General features: G+C 43.9%; 1 protein-coding gene across 1 annotated transcript in view; it reads right to left on the bottom strand.

The window, feature by feature from the left end:
• Positions 1-16,743, bottom strand: part of osbp2b (oxysterol binding protein 2b) — a 52,739-nt gene extending 35,996 nt beyond the window's left edge. Inside the window, exons 1-2 of the mRNA XM_004544615.6 lie at positions 16,215-16,743; positions 10,136-10,344 (exon numbers count right to left, since the gene is read on the bottom strand). Coding sequence (XP_004544672.1) covers positions 10,136-10,344; positions 16,215-16,372 — 367 coding nt within the window. The 5' untranslated portion in view covers positions 16,373-16,743. The remainder of the gene's footprint in view (positions 1-10,135; positions 10,345-16,214) is intronic.
• Between the last annotated feature and the right edge of the window lie 2,880 nt (positions 16,744-19,623).

Here is a 19,623-nt window from a genome sequence, read left to right as displayed (position 1 = left end):
AATGAATGTGAGTAAGAGCAGCACAGGAGAAAGAAGGGTAAGAGAAGAAAGGACTGCATGCAGCTAAGAGGGCAAGAAAGATGACACACCGCTCTTTCTACAGCATGAGGTGCTGCATTGTTAAAGTAGGCTGCGGGAGCGTAGGGAGCCGAGACAGCAGATAGGAGACACAGAGAGAGGGAGAGATGGATGGAGGAATGACAGCTATCTTTCAAACGTAAGATGACGAGCAGATGGCGGAATGAGGAAGCTTTCGCTGTTGGACCGCGAGGAGTGTGACGGCTCTATGTTGCCGTGCTGTAGTTTTAGCCAAAACTGTACTGACCCTGGTTGAGTGAACTCAGGCAGCCTGAGTTGCAGAGGGAGCGGATGGTCCCCGGCTCCCAGCAGCGCCGGCCCTTCATCCCACTCTGCGGGCCCGATCCCACGCCACGCTTCCCGAGACGCAGTGTTGCCCTCAGATGCTACATAATCCCAGAGAAGGGTGGGCTGAAGCAGCAACTTTTCCTGTTCAGCATTGCAGCGTGCACACAGTTACATGCATACTCACGCACATGCAGCACACAATTACAATAATGCCAGGAGCGAAGCGGGCACCCCGCTTGTAATTCCTCTTTCTTATACCTTGTCCCTGTCTCTCAGAAACACTCGTGCACTCTGCATACACACTTTCCCATAGCTCGGCACATTTACAATTCCCCTCCACATGCTTCTCTCTGTGCAGTGCAGACTGAAGATGGAGGGAGGGAGAGAGGGAGTGAGTGAAGCAGAGAGGAGATAGGACTCGGCAGCCAGCAGTCATTTACACAACTGAGCCCAATATACACCGTTTCCTCTCTGTTACTGCCTGCCTGATGCTTTGGCAGCTTGATGACAGAAGGCAACAATTATTCACAAATTGTAATGGCAGAGATTGCAAAACACAGTGTTGGGTTTGTAAATAAAAAGCATATGATCAGACACAAGGACGTGTCATAGTTGTGGAAACCACTCAAGGGCATAAAGGTCAAAAGCAATAACCCCAATAAAATGTCCATTTCCACTTCTACTGATTGATGTATCCCTCCAGTGTTAATGTCATTTATCAGAATCATTAAAGTGCTCATCTTGCAGCTGACTATGAAGTCACTCTAAAATCTAACCTCCTATCAGTGTCACTATACAACACAGAGGAATTCATGCTGTAGGATGATTTCGGCTACTATAACGGTCCTCAGTCCATGACTTTTCAAAATAAAGTGAAGGTTGCAATATTACTGCCAGTGTGAGCGTCACAGTGTGCTGTACATCAAAGTCACCTACATGAAGCAGTTTCGACATCCTGCTTCTGCATTCATCAATTTACTTTTACCATAATTACATCATGACATTGTTGATCCTAGATTGCGGCTCACTGGACAATAGAATCAAACAGATTTCAAACGTTTCTTTATTCAGATATCTTTATAATATAATTTAGCAATATTAATAGTCATTTAGAACAAAAGGGAAATTACACCCCAACACCATCTGACTTCCAAAACAACAGACATTTTTAACACCAAACTATACAGGTAAAGATTCAATAAGGAAAACTCAGGATTAAGAGCCTCTTTACCAGTGACATACACGTACCCAGTGCTCTTTTTGCATGCCTACTTGTTCTCAGTACTGCTTGTCTTTTTAATTTAATTCCAGTTTAATTATCAAGCCATTCTATTAACAACGGCTCCAGACTGTAGTGGTTAACATATTTATCTAACAGGCAAATGATCCCAATAAAACTCTGAGAGGGTTGGGTCAGGAAACACAAAAAAAAGCTGTCCCAATCAAATATTCAGAGCCCTGTGTTGTGGCGAGCCCTCAGTGAAACTTCAGATGTTGCATCAATAATCCCATTAAAGCCATGCACTTGGGTCCAAATTTATCATTTTGATACATACAGGATACATTCATTAATTATAGTGTAATTGTTTCAAAGATTATTTGCATAAAACCACTCCCAAATAAAGTATTTATATCATATTTTATGCAATTTTACGATCAGCTGAAACTCCAGTCCACAAGTTCAAAATCTTTTACAGCCCAAACTGTTATTAATGACTCACAAAGAGTTTACTTTTCCAGGCTAGTATTGGAAAAATGTGCATTGTTTCTATAGAATAGCATAGGTCCATTTCAGGGCCTAAGTTATTCCTTTGATTAAAACCACTACTAGTCCCTACTGTAAAACCTTTGTTGTAGATGTTCTGCAGAAATATCTGGTAACAGCACAAACAGTGAACAGGAGAGAGGCTGTAAGTGAGGTGAGAGAAGTGCTGACGAGGAAAGACTGTTGGACTGTAAATAAAAAATGTCATCTAAGTGTCTTGGGGCATGTTCAGGGGGGAATGAAGCATGAAACTACAATTAATTTCACACTTAACCTTCATCATTTCTTTACTTCACTGCAGTTCAGTTTAGCCATGCAAAAAGAGCACAACCCTCTGCTGGCTTGGAGTGATATGCATCAGCTTCATAAACGCATTTTTTCCTTAGTATTAAGCTTTCTGACATCACCCTTGATGTAAATCAATCTAAGATCCAATTTATCCACGATAATAAATACATATTTTAATATAGGCACCTGAATCGAACTAATAGCTGCTAAATATTACAATTATTAACAGATTTTTTACATTCAGAAATTCAGTGCAAATATCGAATGATCTTCTTTTGAGAAAGTTTATTTTCTCCTGGAGGACACACAGATGAAGGGCAAGGCATCTGAGAGACAAACTAAAGCGAACGATGGTGTTTAAAGAGCATAAGTAACAGTCTCATTAGTCTAATTGCTGCATTAGGAAGCAGTAACCCAAACACACACAGCCTCCACGGCCTGGACGCGCAGAGCTCATTAAAACCAGTAAAACATTTCAAGAGCGAGAGTCGTTTCAACGTGGGAAAAATGTAAGATGGCATTTTAAAAGTCTCATGCTGAATATGAGATTATTTGAAGCACTAGAAGCCACATAAATGTTATTGAGCCACATAAAGGACCACATTGTGCGATACACTGTACCTCCTCGCCATCGCCGGGGAAACAAGACCACTTACATTTAAGAACCGGAAATACAAAATTTGACTTTAGTGAAATATAAGCCAAAAGAAGACCTCTTAATGCACCGAGGCTCCTGTAGCGATGATAACGCACTCATCCGAAGGAGGTGGAAGATCTTTAATTAACCACAAATGTAAGAGTTAAGACTAATTGCTTCCTGTCTCAGCCTGCACTGCCTTATAGTAAGACGGCCAAACGTCACTTTAACGATTTAACGGTTGCAAACAGACGCTATGAATGGCCCACGCAGAAGAGTGAAATTAAAGCAGATTCTCGGTACGCTGGGGCAATGAATCATCCAGCCCCACTGACAATAAACTCCAGGTATGATCTCTGCATGGCAGATGCTAGTGTTGACACTGCAAGTACATCTATGGTGTGCCTTTAAACTTTTAGGCACGGTTTATTTCAAGAATATCTTGACACGTGTCTTGAAATGCATTCAAAATTTTGAAGAGATAATCTTATCCAAAGAGGACTAACCTTCTGTCAGAGGCTACGTAATTATCTCAGTGTGTCTATCACACACGCGCGATAGTCTCTGTGTGTAAAGTCTGAAATACTCTGGAGTTTTAGGATCTTATTTTAGACTTAAGTGTTTGATTTAATCTATATGTAAATATTTTTTATACTCCTGCCCAGGATCTTCCTCCAGCACAGACACAGAGAATAAATAATGAACCATCTTAATAAGCATAGCGCTCAGTCAAACGGCTATTGACCAGGGCTACTGACAGGTCAGGTTTTTGAAACCACAGCTCATTAGAAGCCAAGTTTCAGTTCAGCGTTATCCGTGGGTTGTCTTGTGTGTACACTTTAATCAGCTTAAGGTCAGGACTCTTTCTAAACCGGCAACATTTCAGCAATCAAAAGATTCTTTGAATGGTTGATTTCAGAGCTTGAGTGACTTATTATCACATTGAATGACCTGACATCTCTTTAAACAGATACCTTTATTTCCCAGTAGAACAGAAAAAATGAAAGAAGAGAAATCAGAGGTCGCAAGCTGTCAAAACACTGAGTCAGCGTGTGTACAATGAATAATACACTTGTGCTAAAATTCCTCTTTTTGTTTCGTGACTGCAAATTGCTGAAGGTCTATGTTGTTGTCATGGTGTCCTGTGGTGCTACAACATGTTGCTGCAATACATAACTCATTATAGCGCTTGCTGTAATGGGAGTTCATGTCGAATGCAGAGATGTCTTTCCATTCAGATCGCTTACCTTCACATTCATAAAAACGATAATCATGTAGGTTTAGGATTGAAGCTTGAAAATGAAACTCCAAATCAATAAATAAAGAAATCAAAGACTTAAAAAAATTTATTTACCGTTCTGCTTTATGTCACCCCTGCTCAGCTGTAATCTGTAAGTGGCCACAAAGAACAAGGTTTTTATTACTGGGTTAGATTAAACTGATGGTTGACAGCGCATAATCGTACTCTAGCAACTGGAATGATTAGGTATTAGTTTTGGATATATCAGCTTCAGTTTAATAGTAAAAATAATGTGTCATGGCACTGAAGAGTCAAATTTGGGAAGAAAGGTCAATTAAGTCACTGTGAATGTGCCGTGGTTATTGGTGCCAGATAGGTTGGTCTAAGGATTTCATAAAGTGCTGATTTCCTGCGACTTTCCCACATGACAGAGAATGATAAGAAAAAAATAGAAACCAGTGAGCGGAAGTTCTCTGGGCAAAAATGCTTGGAAGGCAACATTAACTCAAGTAACCACTTGTTACAACCAAGGTATACAGATGTGTCAAATTAACACTTACAAGACTTAGGTTGCTTCAGTTTAACAGCAGCAATTTCAAACACCAAGCGTGCTGATTTAGCATCAGGACCCAAAGCAACGTGTTTGCCCAGTAAAAGTTATCTTTACTGCTGACTAAGAGAAGAGTAAATTGCCATCTCTGTTCTTTCCAGACAGCAGTCACCTACAGGCAGGGTGATTCAGAGTTCGTTCAGCATGATTATCCTAAAAAGGAGACTGTTTACCACAAACTGTTTCAAAATACAGTGGCAGAGGAAGACGGGAAGGAAAAAGAGACAATGCCATGCATTTTTAAGTCAACGCATGACAATGGATTCGTTCAGTTTAGGTTGTTTACAGTGAAAAAAAACAAACAAAAACATCACAAAGTGGGGGCTTAAAGAGAATGTCACATCAGTGGGAGAAAAGACAGGTGGCGTCTAACTCCAAAATCAATGTGTCAGCATGGCCGGCATTATGTAGGCCATGCTGGAAAGGAAGCCAGAGTGCAGAAAGGTTAAATCCACCGTGAGGCAGTAAAAGATTTGATTTCATACTGTTACCTTTACAAATGATTACAGACAGAAAAGGAAACAGGAAGTTAAATATGGCAGAAAACACAGAGGAGAAAAGAAAAAGACTATCAGACTCGTATCATTTCTGCCTGGTTGACTGTTTGGACAACCACAGCTTTTAGGCTCGCTGTGAAGCCTGGCTTCAGTTGTGTTTGTTATGTCACACGCCTGAAAGTAGCTCTGATCTCTCCGTCTCCATCTCCCTTGTCTTTGGGGACTGAGCTGATCTTGCAAATCAACCTCAGCCAGCACACCCGTCTACATCCAAGGCAAACAAGGGGAAGCAATTCAGTGCACAGCCACAGGAGAACTTAATTGATGAAGATAATAGGCACACCATCTGTCATTTCATAACATCCTTCACAGGCTCAGAAAGTAGCATTTCATGGCTAGAGCTCATTGCAGATGAAGCAGCTGCAGCATAATTGGGAAATTGTTTTGTTGTTTTTGTGTTTTGTTCACCAAATATGTCAAGGTGTAGTTTTTGGCTCTATGGTGATAACAGCAAATGTGAATGTTTAACATAAGAGCTAAAAGAAAAAAAGAAAAAAAAAAGAAAAACACTTTTTCCCAATAAAAAAATAATAATAAAAATCATATACTAGACAAAATCATCAAGTTATTGATGCAAAGACACATTACTAGTCCAGATTTACTGCCATGTAGGCTGATGTTGCACACATTATGACTGTCCTCTAATCAGTCTCCTTCCCTGCCCTAAAAGGTTCATTTACCCTAAACGTCAAATGATGCACAGCTTTCTATTCAATTTCTATATATTATATATTAATCATTTCCCCATTCTGCTTAAACACCTTCAATGTCACCTACTAAGCACAGAAATAACACTTAAACCACCACTAGTTCCACACTGATGAGTTATCACTTCAAATGATCAAAAAACAAACAAAAACACAAATACAATAGCTGACACATGATAAATACACAGCAAGATCTAAATCATCCTAACCAGATATCCAAGTCTGAGTGTGCACACACACAGATTCCTGAGGACAACACAAATGGAAGAAAAGCCATTTACTTACAGGAGGGAGACCTTATGCTGCTTGTATCATCACCCACTACTTGGCAGGACAATCACAATTATTTAAGCAACAGAGAGCAGGTGGAGAGGGGAGAGTTGAAGAAAGATGATGATGGTTATTCCATTCCGACCTAAACCCTGGATGCAAAGCAGCACAACCGGCTCAGTGAGAGAGCCGGGAAAGACGGAGAGAGGGAGAGAGAGGGAGAGGGGGTGGGGCGGGAAAATCAGACAGCGCGAGGGATGGTGAGAATATAAGAGGGTTAAAAATTTTTTTAAAAAAAACAATGTAGTCAGTTCACACCAAGAGGTGGGGAGCAGGGAGAGGTGATCTTGATGAAAATAAATAACTGAGAGAAGCATGTTTAAAAGGCAATACTTGATCAGTGCTCTCTTCACCTTTGAAAATATGCTGAAGGCTTCAGGACCTTGGACAGAGCTCTCTCTTTGCAACTAAAGATAATGCAACAGGGGACAGAAAGAAAAATAACTGATCCACTTCCAGTTTATGTGTCACCAGAGTCAGTAAGTTGTACTGCTTATAGATTAGACACCCAGTGCAGATCAATGCACTGCTTTTTGAAAACTCCAGACTCACATCTTCTTGCACGCCTGATGGATTGGTGTCTGATACCGATGCCAACCTGATCTGCATCTGTCTGAGTTCACTCAGAGAAACACCCGAGTAGATGACTACTACAAGAGTGAATTCCTCTTCTTCTTTTTAAACTTCCAGTAAACCATTTTACTATCCACTAAAATTTATCAAGAAAAAAAATAATAGCTTGTGCTAAATTTACAGGCTCGGCAGTGTCAGGCTGTGATCCCACTTTCACAAGCCGTGAAGACAAGGCAGAGCAACCCAGGAGAGAGGTCACAGTGAAGTGAGGGAAACACTGCCACCTGCTGAGCTCATATGCCTTAGATTTCAGCAAGTAGTCTCAGTTAGAAAGCCAATCTCAGCCTAAATTAAGACAATACGCACACGAGAAAAGTCAGCCAAATGGAAAAGCAGCAGAAGTGACACCAGCATTCATTAAGGCAACTGACTGAAAGATCAGGTCAGGTCTACACAAGATCAATCTTATTGCCGGCTGACAGCGAGAGACTTGAAATCCAGTAAATTATACAGAAGACCTAAAGAATAAGGGCCTAAAAATTACACTGCACTGCATGTCTAAGCAAAGTAACAGTAGGCAACGTCAAGGATTTCACTTTGTCAGTTCTGCTCTGTATTGACACGCAAGTCATGTTGTGCTCGTGGCTCCCCCGAGGAGACAGAGAGGGAAGAGCGAGTTAGTAAATGCAGGCGCCTGGTCACTGATCCATGTTTGCTCATGGATAAAGAACAATATGCTCTGCATTACGCTGGAAACAAAACTCACCACAAATATAATGTTGACACTTTTTCCTGACTGACATGCAGCAAGTTAAGACGATATGAATACACTCAGCAGAAGTTGACAGATATTTAAATTGAAACAAACTCACTGCATCATCGAGTTACAAAGTCTAATGTTTGGCAGGTAATAACAGCATTTATGCAGCAAATATTGATTTCAGGCTCTACGATTGTATATGAACCATTTAACAAAGTCTCAGACTGACAGTTTCACTCTCTATCATGTGCTATGAAAGCAACAGCATACCCTGAGTGACTACTGCAGCGCACACAGGTGCTTTTTTTTTTCCTGTGACTTCCTGTTTTAAAACGAGCATACATTCTGAATTATTACACAGCCTATTTAAACACCTTCTATGGGCCTTGACTTAAAGTATAACCGCTAACGGGATCTTTGTGGTGATGTCAGCTTGGACCTGAGACTTTTAAAGCCTGCCTGTGAAAACAAGACGTGTTGTTAAAGTGGTGGTTAAAACGTTTCTACAGTAGGAAACAAACGTCTTTAAAAACTTCTTTGGGGCAAAGTCAGCAAACTTTTTAAGTGGACTATATGCAGTTTTTGTATCCTAATGTGCGTTGAAATTAAAGTTAATTCAAAAATAACTGGCCAAATAAATGACCAGAGCTGTTTGGCTGCTTGAATTTAAAAGGACTTTGCTGAAGAGGCACAAAAAGAATGCTGTGTTGCACTATGGGAGCTGTAGGATGCAGCATTTTAGGAGTTTGGGACACACTATGGATTAAAAAGTCGCAGTGTGTGCCTCTTTGATTTTGTGCGTGTGTATATAAATGGACTGGCAATATATGGCACTTTCTTAGTCTTAGACTACTCAAAACATTTTACAACACTGTAAGCCACTCATGGCATTTATGCACATAATCATACAGTGAGTGCTTCATCGCTCACACACTGATGGATGCATGGGGGCAGTTTGGGGTTCAGGATCTTGATCTTGTGAGAACCAGTCCATGTGCCATCACTGTCATTTTGATTGCCTCCATTTTAAATGAGAAAATCTACTATTTGTATAATTACATTAGAGTAAAATATGTAGTAAAATGCTTCAGGGTTACATGGATGTTTTTATAATACCTTTCATATTCCTCTATAAATAAAAACGTTGCTAGTGTTTTACAAATATCTCTTTAAAACAGCCTTTACACTGCAATTGTAAATGTGTCACACCTATCGAAGCTTGTCTCAACTTCATATATAAAAAAATAAAAATCACATTGTGTCTTACAAACCTTTCCTGCATAGTATTTTTTCAAAAATCCCCATTAAATGGAAACTGCTTTGTGTCTATGTCACCCGCTCTGGATTATGAACTACCAATGAGACACCAGGGAAACCAAGCTGAGCAAAACTGGTTAAATACACAAAGAAGGTCATGTTCTGTGAAGAAAATAAAGGACATCAAACTGCAGTGGCACAAAAGCTTTAGCTGGACATCAGCATAATGGAACTGGTCACCAAAAATGCACGCACACGCAAACACACACAGCCAAGCTGTTCAATAGCCTAACCTTTTCAAAATACAAATATACAAGCATTCCTGTCCTGCTTACTGGAAGTGATGAGCTGAAAAGCTCTCACATCCCCCTCCTGCCCAAGTCTATATTTAGTGATCTGACTTTCAAATGGAGGCCAGAGCAATATATAGCCTGTCTCAGTCTCTCTAGGCCCTGTCTGCAAAACAAAACATCCAGGCAGAGAGGCTCTGGGACGATGCCAGGGTGAAACGTGAAGAAAAACGGCTCTCCTCGACTTTTCCCACAGCCTTTGACCAGAAACCTTTAATACAAGCACACAAGAATAAGTCCCCTTGGAAAGGAGAGTGTTCTGCTGACAGGAGGTTGAATGGAAGCTTGGTTCTCACAGTCTTATTAGCATACTCCAGTTTGTTGAGTGAGCAGACAGCGCTGCCCTCTCCTGGCTCATAACGGAATGTGAATGACATTAAAGAAGCAGGACAGCTGTGATGAATATCAAATAGCACTGGACACCGGGGACCAGGAACAAAAACAGATATATCCAAATTTCTAGACTGGCCTAAAAACTGTGCAGAACTCTGCTTAACCAGTAGTGAAATCACCTGAGATAAACAAGACAAAGGCACACTGTTCTTTTTGCTCAAACTGACTCAGTCCAGCTTGTTATTTATCGGATTCTGACCAGTAACACCTTGCACCACCAGCTCACAGCCATCTTGCCCACAATTTATGTGTTGCAGAGCTATTTTTCTATTTAGGCAGCCGGTTACTACATCTGTCCTTACCAGACTGATCGTTCATCATCCGGATTGCTTTAGCTTTGGCCAACTCCAGTGCCGTGACCCATCTCTGCCGCTCCACTTCTGTGCTGGCCTTCAGATGGTAAGTGCGGCCGCCGCTGCTCAGCACAATATTGCAGGCGTCCTCTGTGTCGATGTGTGCAGTTGCAAGGTTTATAGTTCCTCGGCACGTGTGGGCCATCTCTGCCTGTGTCCTGCAAACAAAACGCCAAGTAGAAAAAGCTGAAAACTTGTTTTGTTTTATTTTTCCCCTGTCTTACAATCACATCATTCAATCCTAACACTGTAAATTCATGTTCATATCCATTACAGCAGGGGTGCAAGTAGGAGAGTGGAAGAGGCATGTGGCCACTAAGAACAAGCAGGGAGGTATCCACGGTGATCGTGTCAGTCAGTTTTCAGGACTGTTCACATTATTTCACTCAATAAACACAACCTTATACATGAAATTACACCTGCATACAAATGGAGCTCCTGATTCACTCAGCGTGACCTGACTGCCCCTGCTGCGAGTGTGTTGAATTGTGGGTATCTGAGTAGCCTGTAAGTCCAACTGTTGCGCATAACAAGGCCTTTGTCTGAGCGAACACAGGCAAACAATGAAGAACAGTGTGAACAAAGAGAGAACAGAGTGTGAGAGGAGGTAAAAATGACAGAGCGATAGTAGGGAGACAGAACCAAAGCAGCAGGACGAGAGATTAGAACAAAGGGTAAAGGGAACAGTGGGTTGTATGAGTTGATGACTATATGTATTGTGTAAATCTTTGACAAAAGTGTACTCCAGGGCTGTTTCTAGCTCAAAATGGGCCTTTGCGGGTGGGAGGGGCACATCAACGCAATTGCTCTGCATATAAGTAAAGCAAAAACAAAAAAACAAAAACAAAAAAAAAAAAACTGTACTTAATAGAAATCTATGCAAACATTAGTTATTTCAGTAGTTTTATGCTGAAAAACATACATCCTTTACATGTTTTGATACTTTCCTTTAGTGTGGCTGAATGAAAATATGTAACAGGCAAATACAGAAAATACCCCCAGCTGACCACAGCAGATGTCTGCCCCTCCCTGAGTCTGGTTCTGCCAGAGGTTTCTTCCTGTTAAAGGGAGTTTTTCCTTCCCACTGTTGCCAAGTGTTTGCTAATAGGGGGGTCATCTGATTGTTGGTGTTTTCTCTGGGGTCTTTACCTTACAATATAAAGTGTCTTCAGATGACTGTTGTTGTGATTTGGTGCTATATAAATGAAATCAAATTGAACTGAATTAAAAGGAAAATCCATTTCAATGAGGTTCGTTTAAATACAACTAGTTTTTTTTAATAACTGAAAAGAAAAAAAACTCTACAAAAACTATGCACTTAACATTCTGCATTTGAAAACTGTCTGCCTGACATTTTGTCACAGTTAAGTGAACTGAACTGCAGGGCATGGGTAGACCCTCGTGGCCTTTTGAAGCAGGTTTTCAGCCCGACCACAGACTGCTGATTTTGCCGATTAACAGCCTCAACCGGGGAGCAGCAACTAATCAGCAAAATCATATGCTCCACTCGCTCTTGTGAAGTGCAGAGGTTGTGTCAAATGAAACAAAGAGATGCTCAGCCCTCCATGTCACATGTCTGCCTGCTCATACCCTTGGAAACGGCCCCTTTGACGCACCCGTGCAATCATGTGAATTTGTCTGTGGGTCCTAACATCCTTTCATCCATCCTCAGTGAGCTCTCCCTGCCACAAGCAGCTGCCTCTCAGCAGCACTAAGCTCCCCAACAGTTCCGGCCTCAGCTGACACTAACAAGGTGGTTGCCGCCTTGTTGAGTGAGAGTTTGAAGTGTATTTAAAAGTTCTGCCAGGCAGTGGCTTCCCCTATACAGCTTCTCCAGGCTGAAGTCAAGTCTTGTTATAATGCCAGTCCAGAACAAGCGGTTCAGTGTACCCTTCCTCTGGCACTCGGTGCACATCAGTTGCGCAGACAACACCGCACTGTGGCCATGCGAAGCAGCGCGGAGGGGCAGCCGGCAATCCTGAACAGCCCAGATTTCAGCCGAGCTCAGCTGCAGAGTGCCGGATTTAAGTGGGTCAACAAAGGGAATGTGCTGCTGATGAGTAAGATGAGAAGCCACACTGATCGCTTCTGCCCTATGGGGAGGTGAGGCCATGCAAAGGCCATGAAATCATACAGTCAAGGAAACTAAAAAAGAAGCTGGGAAAGAGCGAAAAGAACCACGGAGGCATTAAGGCACTAGCAGAGGGGATAGGGGGAAGGTGAATGTGGGCTGCTGCTGCGGGTAAGCGAGGGGTCCTGCATGTTGCGCTCAGCCAGGAGAGAAATGCAGTGCTTTACCTGTCGGTCCCCTGCGCACAAATCCTCATAAAACACAAATCCACCGATCTGGAGCATGTAATGACAAAACAACAACCAGTGAAGAACACAGAACAGACGGCCGTAAGCATGAAGAGGCACACAGAAGAAGGCAAGGGAGTACCCTGAGCATGAGAACGCACAGTACACAAGTTTGTTATTCTGGCTGCGGGCCCATCACAAGACAGGGAAGAAGCCGGCGACTATGTCATGCTAATGAAAGAAAAGAAAGATAAGGAAACCAAAAGCAATGACACTGCAGCACGGATGGTGTGACATGACCTGCTGAAAAACCAAAACAATGAGATAATGAAAATGTGGCCAGAGCCCCTGATCTCTTCAACATCGCTGTGCTGCCCTCAGCTTGACATAAACACACAAACAAACACACACACTAAGAGATGTACACTCTTTAGCCTGGTGCAAATACCAGAAAACGAGCCCATTAACAAGATTAGATCAGCGCAGCAACATCTCTTGTTCCAGCCACTCTGCTGATGTGTCGGAATAGTAAACAGGATTCAGGCCAGGCTTTACCCTCCAGCTGGGCCGAAGGTTGGCCAGTTTCCCCGCTCCCTCCCCGCCTCCCAGGAGCTGAGAGGTGTGAGCTGTAACGCCAAAACCTGACTTTCCAAAGGGACGCAAGAGGTGCCGCCCCCCCACCGAGCATTTAAATTGATACTATCTAGTTACTCTCCCGCAGCTGAGAAGGAAACATGGAAGGCCTGGTCTAGTATGAAGAGCAAGGCTGGATTTACTGATACAGCAGCTCCAATAGCACTCAAAGCTTTAATACCCTGTAATCTTCCCTAACACACCAAGCTGGATATACTATAAGAGGTGAGAGTATTAAAACTGTGAGGAATAGTCAATTATGCATCTTTTTTTTTTTAAAGAAGTTCATTGAGAAAAGAAGGGAAATATCTCCTGATATTTCTGAGGCTGAAATAAAAGCCAGACAGAGCCGCAGTGTCACAGCCTTAACCAATCAATAACTACCGCCCTGTTGAATCTCTATAAAACTCATTGTAATTTACCAGGAGCAAGTACTGAGTGCGTCAGTCAGCCCATGAACCGTTTCTTATAACCCAGCAGTTGTGTCGCAGCACCAGCTCAAAGAACCAACCCGCTGCTTTATCAACAGCAGGCCTGAATGAAAGGAAACCTTTGGGGGCATTGACTAGTCTTAATTGCCACGTCTGTCAGTACTGATTTATCACAAATACAAAGTACCCTTTTTAAAGGGGGCGGGTGGACCCTGCGAATTATTAAACAAAGCAAAAATGATTAAATGCAGGACAGGCTACATGAGGTTTGATGAAAGTTGTCTTTGCTTTAAAGTGTGTGACACGGTTTAATGTGTTGTGAATTGTATTTCCATTAAATCAGATAACACGCTGATGCAAAGTGACATCGTCTTTCTTCTGATGCTTCAACCTAAAGACAAAAAACAGTCAGAAAACACTTTAACCTAACACGTTGTCACATTTGACTGACTGTTTCCCCTTTACTTCACTCACAAAAGAAGCGCAGACAGTCAGCCAGAGAAGGCGCAACACAAAGCCTGAAGTCAGACACGCACAGTGTGGTCTGCCAGGAAGACAGCAGTGGAGGGGACAGCTCGTTCGCTTCGCTGCCTCTGTGCTCAGATGTCGACGGGCTACCTTTACTCCGGGGACAGCAGTCACCTTACAACATAATGGACTATTAATAGAGGGTAGAGGCAACAGGCATCTTTCCTTTCACCACAAGCACGGGCAGGTGTGGGGCCGCATCTACCACACCTCTGTCAAATAACCCCGCTGGCACGAAAAGACAAAGAGTCTGTTTCAGAAAGTGTGGCATGAAATGGTCTGAAAAGAGATTTGATTGTGTTTCTGCCAGCACACAGAGTAGAGAAAGCTCCCTATTCAATCTCCATTTTTAGTTTTGGAGCTGCAGGAAAACATCGTGAGTCAGAAGTTTGCTTCACAGCCCGGGGAGGCAAAATCGTACTGATGAGCATTCGCCGCGTTATTTGATGTACACAGACGGTTCGCAGGGGACCCTTTAAACAAGCACTCTAACCTCCCAATTAAAGATGACATTTGAAAAAGACATTAACCCAGAGGGATCAACTTATGATTTGCATTATTTTATGGCTGCAAGCAATTACAGAGTGCATTAACACATCATGCTAGAGCCATCTAAACTGTGAAAGCATTTAAACTTCACAGTCAAGGCTTTGACTCGCAGCATGGTGAGCAGAGGAAGGTTAATGCCATTAGGTGCACCTTCACTCTTTAATTAGGGAAACTGGGTCAGAGACAGGGCGAACATCTGTTGCTGGAAAACACTATGACCAAAAGATCCCACTGATATAAATGACAGGCCTCAGTATGACGTACAAACTGCTGAAACCGTCTGTGTACATCAAATAATGCAGGGTGTTTCAGTGTTGACAAAAGCAGCAGCAATAGCAAACAAACAGGTTAAACATGCAACAGCCAAGCAGTGAAAGTGAAAATCAACTAATTTTGCATGACCAAACAGCAGCTCAAGATCTGGCTTTCTGCCTCTGTCCCACCATCTTTGTCAGTATATCAAAGAGGTTTAGGGGGAAAGCTGTGAAGATTATGTCACACAAAGCAGGTACAGCTTTGTTCCAGAGTCTGGTTCTGCCTGATGTTCCTTCCTGCCAAAAGGAGGTTTTTCCTTCTCGCTGTCACCAAGTGTTTGCTCATAAAAGGTCATATGATTGGGGCGTTTCTCTATTATTGTAGGGTCTTTAGCTTATGATATAAAGTGATTTGAGGCGACTGTTCTTTTGATTTGGCTTTATATAAAATAACATAAACTTAATTGAAGCAAGTCTGTAATTCTCATTGCTGTTGCCAAGGAGATTTGTTGATTCTGACTGGCTTTAAATTGAAGTGCTATAGTATAAATCCACGTTACTAACTGAAATAAGCCTAGGAGCTGGCGTGCTTTACGATCCATTCAGAGAGCTCATGTATGAGCTTGAACACCTGCACCTGCGGAAACATGACTCCCGCGGAGAAAGCACCTGATCCACAGGTGCTACTACAGCTAACACTAGCTCGCAGCTACCTGGCTGTGCGATAGGAGCGAGGACAGACGGATAAACGATAGCGACCTTCTCTCGCACAGTATCCCGTTACGGCGATCATACTAAGTGGCTGGGCTCAGTAACGTGACCGTGATGCAATGAATGAATGCACTCTGAAAAGTAACGTGGCGGTCATGTGGCGAAGGTATTTGAGACGGTGAAAGTCACATAAAAAGAAGTATTCAGGGCGAAGGGTTATTAAATGTGTGTTAAAAGCGGCCGGGCACCCTGTCGTGTCGGTCTCCCCGGGCGGACAGCTGGATCTGCAGCCGCCTGACAGCTGATGACAGGAGGCTATCGTGCTAGCTTGGTGTGCTGGCTAACGTCTGCGCCTGCCGTGACATGATTTCCCACTTATTTAAAGGACTAGCTGCCCTATATGTCCCCGTCTGTGTCACTGTCTCTCCGCGCCCAGCTGTCTTTTAAAGAAAATCCTGACTTTCTCCTCCGTCACAGCTCCGGTAGCTAGCTCTAGCCTGCTGCTAAACAGCTGAGGCAGCCAGCTGTAGTGATGCGCCGACACAGAAATGTGAGCACAAGTGGCGTTTACATTTTCCAGGGGGAGGGAGGAGGAAACATACACGCCATGCGTGCGATATTTACCTGTAATATGACAGCAGGCCATTGCTGAGGACAAACCACCGCCGCTGGTAGCCTTTCAGATAATTGGTCCATTTAAAAAGCCAGCCTTTGTAAGTATCCGACCCAGGTGCCGGGGCCGCGGCAGAGGCGGATGCCGAGCCCTTCCCTTGCTCGCTCATCCTCGGCTCCGCCGCACGCCACAGAGTGCTGGATAAACCGGGAGCAGCGGAGACAGGGACACTAGCCCCAGATGGTCCACCAGGGCGAGGACCTTGTCACTGACAAATGAGATCGACGGAAGAGGGTCCGGTGTAGGACGAGAGAAACCACCGTAAACCCCCTTCACATGACGCCGGAATGGACACCGGAGGAAGAACGAGAAGTGATGCCAAGACACTTTGCTGATGCAGACTGCAGAGGATTCAGAGCACAGAGCTGGGCTGGATAGAAGGGAGAGCCCTTACATGGTCTCAGCGTAACCTGACAAGGCTGCCATCAAACTAAATTACTTACATTACGACAGCGATAAACAGTTTGTGGCACCAATTTTAGGGAGAGGGCGGCCGCTACCCCGGCCACTCATTGAGGGGGTTGCACTGAGGGGGAGTGTCCGCTCTATCAATTCAAGTCTATAATTCAGCCCCGCACCACGTGACGTTGTTATCTAAACATTCCTAAACATTTGACATGCGGTTTTGGCTCCTGAATTCTGATCTGATGCTGTCAGATTGAGTAGGGCAGACAAACCAAGTTAATCATCAGTGTTATTAATCCAGCCTGTGCCTTTGCTTATAATCCAGGTCCTAATAAATCAGTGGTACCGGTGCACATCAGGGTGAGACACTTTTGGCACCCTTTTACTTGTGAAAAAACACATTGAGTGTAGGGCAATCTGCATTTGAAGTAACAAATAAACCACATGACTAAGAAAGCCTGCCCCAGAGCTACTGCCTGCTCTTTGGGGGTTTGCTGTGTTATTACTTAATCTTAAATCCCCGGACTGCCCAGGGTAACCTGTGTCATTTTATTCTTTTAGTTTGTATTATGCTGTCACCTAAATGGGATCGTGATATATATGCACAATAAACAGGGCCACAGATAGAACCAAATAATCATTTTTTCCACCCACCATCACCAGTACAACGAGCATAAGTCTACGCTTTCACAATGTTATACAAATGTTTGTCCCCAGAGTCCGAATGGAATAAAGGGGAAAGGCTTGTAAAGCTGTGGCCTCTGTTTCCTGGAATAATATCCTACAGAAGGAGATGACAATGTCCACTTTAAAGGAGCGAGAGAATAGCTCTTTTGGTCAGTGTGACTGCTTTTGTAATGATCTGTTATTTATCTGTTATATGATTTGCATGTTTGTGTTCAACTGTGTGTACTGAATGTCAGGTGTATGTCTTTCTTTACTTGTCATATTGTTATGTGTTGTATTTAGTCAGGTCCCTCTTGGAAAACGCATGTCTTTCAGTACAGCAGGCCTCCTTTTACAGTAGAGAAACATTTATTCAGTGAATTTTCAGTCCATCTAGACTGGATATATCATCACAATGCCACCTTAAATGAACTGAGTTGGTTAAAACTAGTGTGTGTGTGTGTGTGGGGGGGGGGGGGGGGGGGGGCGTCAGACACATGTTCGAGCAAAAATCCAGTAACTGGAAGTGTGTTTGATGCTTCTGATGTGGTTCCTGATAACATCGCTTTACCACAAGATGGCAATGTTGTAGAATTGATCCTAATGTGGTGAAGCCATGAAAAACACAAGGAGAAAAAAAAGGGGGACTATGCGCTTACCTGCTGCTCTCTGGCAGGTAGCTCCATGCCCTCCTGGGTTTTAATTGCACCTTAGAACACACATGCATCAACACTACAATGAGCGGGTGGAGGGAGGTTTGGAGTCTTCTCTCACCCCCGTTCTCTGCGGCCTGCTGGAGCGGGGGGGCTAGGAGGAGTTGGCCGTCCAGCTGCGGTCTGGAGTGTGGGGCCTCCCTGCTGCTGCGGAGTCGGGGCGGTCTGCCTCTCCCCACCGCAGGGAAAAGGGTAACACCACCTGGGTCTGGGTGCAGTTCCCCCCTCCAGGGGCAAGGGTACCTAGACCCAGTTCGTAGAGTACGCTTGGGGAGTGTGATCGTGTGTACAGCGTCTCTTTATGTCTCCATGTTGGTTGAGTGTGGAGTAAGTGCATATGAGAGCATGAGGGCGGGGATGGATGTTTGTGTCTGTGTGTGCCTGTATGTCTGTGTCTATATGTCAGGTTGGGTATCAGACGCCACCTCTCTGGGGACATCTCAGGCCCTCCAAGGTTTGGAGGCCTATCTCCACCCACCACTTCCCCTGCCAGTGGCGGACTCCCTCAGGTGTCGGTGCGTTGGTGGTTCTTTGTGTCTGGGGGTGGGCGTCCGGGTACACACCGGCTCACTCCTTGGCGGCCGCTTATCGGGGCCTGGAGCCTGGGGCTCGCTCGGGCCACTTCGGAGGTGGGGTGCCCCCGGCCTCTCGGCCTGGGGCTCGGTCACTCAGGCACGGCTGGCTGCCGGCGGAGCTCACGGGCGCGTCACTGCAACTCCCCCTGGCTTCTGCTCCGCGGCTGCTGAGTGAACCCTCATCTGGGACTCTCCTCAGCTCTTACTGGGACAGTGGCGCGGCTGCCCCTCTGTTGGTCTTCCTTGGTCTCTTGTGTTCTGGGGGCCTCTGGATGTCTGGATTTTTGATCTCCTCCATACCTGCTTCATACCTTGGAGGACGGGGCTGTGGCCCCCCACACTCTCTAGCAGATCGTTACATGGAGAAACCTTTGGAATGCAAGCATGCTGATCCACACAGGTATGCACACAGGTGTACACACGGGTATTCACAGACGTGGACTACAGCTTTCTTGGCTGCTGCCTCAAAGCACATTGTACGCTGTCTATCTTGCGTGCTGCACAATATCGTTTATTATTTAGTATCTACTGATATCTACTGCTAGCTAGTTTATTGTGATGGTGCCGTTTTTTTTATTATGTTGCTCTTTGTTGTTTGCTTTCTCTTCTGTTTTTTTTTCTCCATACAGGTGACCCAGGTGTTTTGTTTTTTTTGTTTGTTTTTCTTTCTTTCTTCTCCCCCTTCTCACCGTCTCTTCTCCCCTTTGGTTTTCTTTCTCTCCCTCTCTTTCTTTCATTCTTTCTCCCTGTCCTATCCCCCAGTCATGTCTGTCCCGTTTGTAGCAACTGAAAATAAAATAAATTCATAATTATAATAAAGGTCAATCAAATGGACCAATATGGCAAGGCCATGATGATCCACTTGGTAAAATAAATCCGCTTGGCATCTTTCTTGGCCTCAAGACAACAATTCTGATGGCTAAAGTTCCAAACGGGACACAAAAGGAAAAAAAAAAAAAAAGGAGAAAAAAAAAGGGACCAGAGCAAGGTTGTTGTTCTCA

Source organism: Maylandia zebra, linkage group LG12 (genome assembly GCF_041146795.1).
Source record: "Maylandia zebra isolate NMK-2024a linkage group LG12, Mzebra_GT3a, whole genome shotgun sequence".
NCBI classification, from domain to species: domain Eukaryota; kingdom Metazoa; phylum Chordata; class Actinopteri; order Cichliformes; family Cichlidae; genus Maylandia; species Maylandia zebra.
This window is presented reverse-complemented; position numbering and strand designations above follow the sequence as displayed.